We start from the raw sequence: 8,093 nt of genomic DNA, 5'->3' as shown, positions 1-8,093 counted from the left end.
TGAATTCTCTTGCCATAACCAGAGATTTAAAACTATACTTTAGGGACCCCTAGATGGCTCAGTTGAACGTCTACCTTTGGCTCAGGGCGTGATTCTGAGGTCTGGGGATTGAGTCCCACATCGGGCTCCCCATGGGGAACTCGCTTCTACCTCTGCCTATGTCTCTCTCTCTCAGTGTCTCTCATGAATAAATAAAATCTTTTTTTAAAAAAACTGTGGTTCAAAGCAAAATGGAAAATACACTAGAATCTCATTTTTGCCAGTTCTGTGGCTTTGGACAAGATATTTAACTTCCCTGTGCCACAGTTTCTTAATTTTTAAAATGAGGACAATATGTATTTTATAGGATTGCTATGAGAGTTATCAACATATGCTGAATAACTATCACAGTGCCTGGTATACAGAAAGTGTGCAACTATTATTCTAATGTTAGTTGTTTTTTTTTTAATGTATTATACTGAGTAGTGAATATATTAGAATATTTACTATTCTGGTGCAAAATACCTAAAATATCACACTAACAGTCATAATTTCTGGTGACCTAATAAAATCAAAAGATACAATTACTGTTGTCATTAATATGATCTTTAATAAATGGAATAATGCACCATTTTACAGCAAGCCTTTTTTTAAACCTAAAGAACTGTCTTAAAATCTCCTTCTCCAATGTCTCTGTAGCAATACAATCTTTTTATTTAGGTTTATATATATCAAAGCATTTACTTACAATTATTCATAAAAAACTCTTTAGTGGCTTAATGTCAGCTTTCATAGTGGCATCCATAGATAATACAAAAGAAAAGTGATTTGCTTTATTTCATACTCACACTGATCCATCAAACACAACTTATACAGCATAGCAAGGTCTCAGACAGCTTTTACAAAAGCAAAATAACTGAAAGTAATTATTCATAAATTCATATGATATTCTATCTGTAATGTAGAGCAAAACACACCAACAAAAGATACCCGTTAACAAGAAAGAGGGTTCTGAGGAATTGCCAATATTTTTCAGCCTTTCTTATTCCAGAAAAGCATCCTCAGAAATGAATACTCTGTAGCTTATGTTTCTCCTGTCCATTCAGAAAAAGCATGGCAGCTACACATCTCCATGTTTCAGCTACTACAACACCCTAAGAGTTAGTGTACTTTACAATTATCCACTTATCTTCATTTGAAAAATTATCAACAGAAAATTAAGGATGATTCCAGCTTATACAAACACTTACACAATATAATTTCCATGGAAACATGACAATAAGGCATACAAAAACTTTCAATAAATAAATGTGACAAGAAAAAGAAAAGCCACAGAAGCCAAGCAATTCAACTTTAACCAGAACCTATCTTTGAATTGCATCTTTTAGTAATTTAGTTTTCTTACTATTAAGCTTCTTTAGAAGTGTTTCCCTATCATATGTAAGAGGGTTGGTAATATGGTGGAGAGCCTGAGACAAGAGACTGGTTACAAATAACTTCACTGCTAGGATTTTAAGTATATAGCATATCAGTTTGGAGCTTGGACTTGTCTGATTGAAGGAAAAATTCTATTTGGATCTGACAAGGTGATAAATAGCTTACCATAGGTTACCTTTTCAAAACCATCCAAACTAGAACTAAAGCTATAAGCTCATTAATTCACTTTTAGAAGAGAGTTTTATAATGTTAAATTACTTCATGAAAATTTTATCTCAGGGGAACAGCTTAACTAAGTTCTCCCATTAAAAAACAAAGCAAAATGAAATGATTTGTCCCATCGTGTATAACCATTTACCCAATGAGAAATGGTTGTAAGATGGTGCTTCAACTCTAAAGGCCTAAATAGGCTGCAACACGTAGCCAATTAGTTGAGTCATTTCCCTCTATTCAGTAATTATGGAACTGGGCAAGTTTTTATGATTAATGAAATATGATATTATGTCTATGCAAATTAAGTCAAATCATAAGATGAAACATTAAGTGAACTGTATGTGCAACAAACACTTTAAATATTCAACTGGACTAATTGCTTGTTTGCTATCAATTAAAGTTTCTCATGTGCAAAGGGATGAAAAGGGCCCTGAGTTTTTAAGTAATATTATGTCTATAGAGTGAGTCTAAAACATGAAGATGTTTCTGAAATCTAGAAGTACAAATAAAATGCAAAAATCCTACATGCTGCCTTTTGAAACATTTTTTAAAAGTTGTAGTTTAAAATACAGTAATTTGTTTAAAAATTCAATCATAAACTGGATGCCCTAGTGATGTGATTTATTTCTAAAGATTTCTTCTCTCTTACCCAAATTTTAGAATCTGGGTTGAAAATTAAGTTTAAAAAAAAGAATGTCACCACAATTGATAGTAACACTATGAACATCACAGTAATAACGGAATTGGAATTTTTAAGATATGATAGATTTATTTGGGTCTAATTTTAATACACAGCATTAAATCCTCTGAATTATTTACTTTCAAATGCATTAGCCATGAGATAAAATCCTATATTTTTCTTTATATGCACAAACACTCAACTTTAACCAGCCACTTAAAATTTAAATGAAAGTTGTTACAGTCCAGTCTATGTTGCAAAATAATAAGCATTTCAAAAGTGGTCTGCAAAAATGTTCACAGATAATACCTGATTATTGTATGGTTTGTTTTGAAAGTTAATCTTGCATTTTTGTTTAATATTTGATACAAAGAAATATGTAAAATGTTGTGCCTTGATCACAATGCTAAGCTTGCTGCAATATAGGTCAAAAAATTGTAATGGCAAAATTATATACAATTCTGTATGCATGGCTTTTTAGTTATGACTAATGAGAATATAAAAATCATAAAACTCAACAATTTAATAGAAAATGTTAGATAATACAAAACTTAAATTAAGTGCTGATTTTCTGACAATCTGATGGTTGGATCCATCATCAAATGGTAACATCTGAATTCTCAATTCTAGCCTACAGAACTATTATTACTTAATTGCAGTAATGAATTTGAATATAACATAAAATATAATTTTAGGTGTTCTTAAGTATAAATAGTTATTAAAATAGGGCTGAGAAAGAAATGTTAAGGGAACCAAAGCAATTTTGTCTGAAGAACTGAGACTTAGATGTTAATTGAGAAGCCTGAAGCATAATGAAAAATAACAATACTGGCCAAGAAGACGGCCAACTGCTCTCTTTTTTTTACTGCTGGAGGAGACAAATACACATAAAATGAAATAGGAGGGAAACAGAATAGACATGAAGAAACTCTTCCTGACACGGAAGATTGCAAGTCAGATAACCGAGGGATAGAGTGAGTCAGACACAAACTAAAAGGTGATTGAAGGCAAGTAATGTGTAGGTGCACCAGAGCACCCTGAGATTTCCTCTTTTCTTCTATGTTAGTTTAATCTGAGAAACTATAGAAAAGCCTTCTTTTGATAATAACATTTGTGTAACTAGCTCAAACAATGTTTTGCCAGATTTACTAGATCAAGGAGTATATTTAAGAGTGGATCATGTAAGGTAGTTTTGGCTGACATTTGCATAGTTCAGAACCTAGAAGTTAAGATGCAATCTTATCTGCTGAAGAGCAAACTGACAGTAAAAAGTATATTTAGAAACAACTCAATCTGAAAAAAAAAAAAAAAACTCCTGGGGTGTATGTGGGAGTGTTACACAATTTCTGGAATAACAGGTCTAGAAAATCAACTAACGTGTGTACCAATTCTAATAAGTTAGCTTGGAAGATAAAGTAATATATAAAGCGATCTGTGAATAGTTATGCAATAACCTGCACATAACTGGTAGCAAGTTCAACATAAATTTATAAAGGATTGTATAGGAATACAATGTAATCTCAAGGTCAATGAATATTTCCAATGAAATATTCATTTCCATAAATATTTTAAAAAGAAACAAAAAGTTTATTGAAATATTTTTCCATTGTAAATGACTTTGAGAATGGAAAGTTCAGTAAATAACTATAATCTACCAGGTATTCTACTTGGCTTTAGACGCCAAACTTGAAAATATTTTATTTAGTTTTTTAAAGAATATTTTAAATAAAAATACTTCCCAAATTTTGTGACAATTCCCACTGAAACACAGTTACTTGAGTGTTCCCACCTCTCTTTAATTATTTTTATATTCAGAACCAACGTATATTTTCTGGAATAAGTGGGTCCATGCAAGGAAGCTATTGAGACTGCTTTATAAAAAAAGATCTTATCCTTGTATCTTTCCTATGTCCTCTTCAATTATTAGTTTTCTGGATTACTAAAATTTTCTGCATCACTACAAGCAGAAATTTTCAAGATGCAGTCAAAGGATTGATGAGACTTAAAATCCATGTTAAATTAATTCCTCCAAATCAAGTATGGAATCAATTTAGTGGAAAGTCTTTGTTCCCACAAGCCACCTTCACTTCCCCTTAAAGTTTACTTTATCTTTTAGTTCTACAATGTAAGAATATCAGGAGTGAAGAGAACTGAAATAATTTTAGGATTCATGATGGCAAATGTGGGATTGAATTTTATCTGAATTATTAATTATTTCTCAAGCAACACTCAGCATAGACATGTCTACATGTCTCTTGTTCGCCTGACTTCTAAAGTCATTAAGATATCTGGTTTGGCTTGTATACAAGCCACAATTGTGCTGGAGTGTAATGACTGAATTTCTTACAACATGTCATATATTACATATCCTGTCATACATTGTGTAGGCAGTGTGGTGTAGATGAGAGAGATGTGGAGAGGCACACCCAGGTTAAAATCCAGCTTTCTCTATTACTAGGATGTGGAACTTGGGCAAATGACTTAGCTTTCTTAGCTTCAATTTCCTCAATCTGTAAAGTGGGAATATTAACTAAAATCCTTAAATGGTTGCTATGAGGATTAAAAGAGATTGTGTATATAGATACCAGCATTCAGTATATAACAAGTCATCAATTAGTATTATTTAATTCCTGTGCCTTTTCATAACATTTTACACTGATATTGGTCTTCCCCCCAAATTATGATTTTATGAAGGGAGGATATTGTTAGTAATTATAATTAAATAAATTTTGTCTAAATCCAATTCAGATCAAATTCTTTCAATGATTTAGTTCTGACATACAATTAAGATGGTTCAGGGAATTAATATTAGTATTTGATTACCTATTATGATGCTTTTAAGGTTGTTAAACTAGCAAAATGAGTTTTAATATCTTTTTCATTAAATGGCCTTTATTCAAAGGATCCAAATGCTTTTCTACATGCAAAATATTGTGCTAGCAGTTAAATATTAGCTTTAAGAAACATTATTAGATGAATGAAATTACCAAGTATTTTAAGTAATTTTGCTTGCTTATATATTACAGATTCTAAATCAGTCTGATGTACAATTTAATTTAAAATTTATTAAAGTGATCTACACTTTTGGCTTTTCCTATTTTTAAAGAATCTACTAAAAAACTAGGAAAAAATTATTTGTTTTAAATATGCTTGCATGAAATGGAGAACTTATAAGGATTCCTTTAATTTGGTATGTTAATTCTTGAAAGCATTTTATTATTAAACATCAAGAAAAAAAAAGATGCTGGAAAAATTACAACCAACTAGCCTAAACACAAAGTAAAGTAGAACATAAGGTAACTCTTCTGTCAGGAAAAGATCAGTTAGACCTCAAATGGTCATTTATCCTCAATGCTTTCAACTGGAGAAGGAATATAATTTACTTTAATTCAAAGATATCCTACAAATGTTTGAAAAAAATGAAATGCAGTTCAAAAACATTTAAAGGCAAGGGAACTAAGTGCAAGTTTGGTGGGGAAGATATAAATAATTTGTTACATAGACAGAAGAATTATGCCATAAGGACCTGAATCAAGAGAAGGGCCAATAAAACAAAACAAGTGGAAGTCCTGGGCACTAGAAAGATAATCTTAATTCTAAAAATTCAAAACTGTGTTCAGCCATCCATCAGAATAAATGTTAAGTGTTGTAATATCTAACTCATAGGATCATAGTAGATGGCAAAAAACAGAAGGCTTATATAGTAAGTTACAAATATTTTGGACAGCAAATTGGGAAATTAATGTTATCTTTAGTTAAATGATGAAGACAGAGGAATATGAGTGAGAAAATATTGTTCAAGAGATAATAACCTAAAAGCAAGAATATGGGGGTTTGTGTTTTCTCTTAGCTTTCTATCTTCCAGAGAAATCTTAGAACTTAGTTAAATAACATCTATTAAGTACTCTGAGAATCTGGAAAAATTAAGTGAGATCATCACTGTTTGCAAATTGATAGAAAATAATTTGTGCTTATAAAAAAAGTCCCTTATTTGACATAAAGTGCTTTATTTAAAAAAAAAAACATGCTGAGGTTGTTGTTTAGAAATAATTATCAGTAACGAAAGAAGCAAAGGAAGCTGTTTTAAAAAAAACAATATGACTTGAAGGATACATAACATGTTATCACTAAAAAGTATACTGTAATATAATGTAAATAATAAATGCTGCTCACATATTAAAGATCATATGAAAAGCTGGCCAAAAGACAAATTATGAAGATATGATTAGTGGAGAAACAGTTTTGAAAAAAGAGAGGTAAGCCTCAGTCTGCTCAAAAATGATAGGTTTGGCAGCAATCCTTCCTTCCACAGGGATTTGGCATGCCAGATGAATGATTTTTCCACACAGTGTTTTAGGTCATGGGAAGAAGACTCATTTTCAGGTAAGTCACCAGGCTTTGTTTGGGAAGAGAATAAAAAGATATTACTGGTTCAAAACTATGAATTACTTTTGAAGTTATTTTAAATAGGAAATGTAATTTTGAATCAAAGATGGCCTATTCAGATAATGAAGGCTATAACACTATATAGTCTTAACCATCTACCTACTTAAAAATTCCATATAAGTATAGCTCTATAAGTTTTCTGATAAAAATGTGCTTTTTAAATAAATGAATATGGAACATGAACATACATATAAAAATAAAATAAAATGAAGAAAGTTAATATTTGACTTGTCTACTTTGTTCTATGCTCTCTTATGAACTTCCAAAAACCAGAACCAAATATGTTTATTAAAATGCCTGGAAAGAAACATTTAGGACTTGGAAGGTTAAAAGAAATGGCATTTCAAATTAGGTTTTGGTAGTTCTTTCTTTAGAGCCCTTTGAGACAACGTTTCTGCATTCTCCATAAGGAGAGAGAAAGCAAGAAATCAGGTAGCTGCTTTCTCTTGTGCAAAAATCACTGCCATAGAACTGACCTGTATGGGGGGGAGGGACAGAAAAATGTACTTATTATGGAAGAATGTGTGCTCTGTTAGGAAGAGAGCTTACAAGAAAGTTTATTTGTGGACTATAGACTATTGCACATTCAAACAAAACACAAGAGAAAAGAATGTCCAACAGATAATATGTTCAGGAACAGTTCAACATATAAACTAGCTTGTGCCCAGAAATAAAACATGGATATCAGACACCACTGCAGTCAAACCTGTCTTAATTTGCTTCTGTTTTAATGACCTTTAGAAACTGGTCCAAACTGATTATCAGCAATACACTGTTTTTGCTTTTTTTCTTAAAAAAATATTTTGAGACCACTTTTGATACACACACATATAATTCTGTGGTCATAACAGACAAATATAACTTTAATGAGACTAAACAAAAGTGCAAAACTTAAAAAAACAAAATTAAAAAATATGGAAGCATAAGCTAAATTTTTCTGCATAGCTGAAATCTATTTAAAGCAAGTCCTGTTGCAGGGGTGAGAGGGGATACTGACAGGAAGATAAAGCAGTTTCTTTTAAATGTCTTCTGCACATTTAAATGATGCAAAAAATAATTTCACTCCAAAGGCTTGAAAATATTTCACAGACAGTTCATTCCTATATCTTTAGACACCATAGTTGTGGCAGTGCCTCCTTCTGCAAGGTAAACTGCGGTGCTGGATTTGGAATGAACTGCTCTGTCACTGCCATTGTTGTTGACCTCACAGTCCAGTGGTTCAGTGGAAATGACCCAGGTGGAGGGGCGCCACCGCTTAAGAGAATAGGGAGTTTTCACACGTTTCTTGATCTTTTCACCAGATCCCGATTTTCCATCTTGTGTTGACTCACCTACTGGA

General features: G+C 31.8%; 1 protein-coding gene across 1 annotated transcript in view; it reads right to left on the bottom strand.

Moving 5' to 3' along the window:
• Positions 1 to 567: 567 nt before the first annotated feature.
• The window catches only part of BMPR2 (bone morphogenetic protein receptor type 2), a 197,819-nt gene continuing 190,293 nt past the window's right edge, over positions 568 to 8,093 (bottom strand). The window contains exon 13 of the mRNA XM_038585397.1: positions 568 to 8,088. Coding sequence (XP_038441325.1) covers positions 7,838 to 8,088 — 251 coding nt within the window. The 3' untranslated portion in view covers positions 568 to 7,837. The remainder of the gene's footprint in view (positions 8,089 to 8,093) is intronic.

Source organism: Canis lupus, chromosome 37 (assembly GCF_011100685.1).
Source record: "Canis lupus familiaris isolate Mischka breed German Shepherd chromosome 37, alternate assembly UU_Cfam_GSD_1.0, whole genome shotgun sequence".
Taxonomy (NCBI): domain Eukaryota; kingdom Metazoa; phylum Chordata; class Mammalia; order Carnivora; family Canidae; genus Canis; species Canis lupus.
Note: the sequence above shows the minus strand (reverse complement) of the source record. Positions and strands in the feature narration are given on the sequence as shown.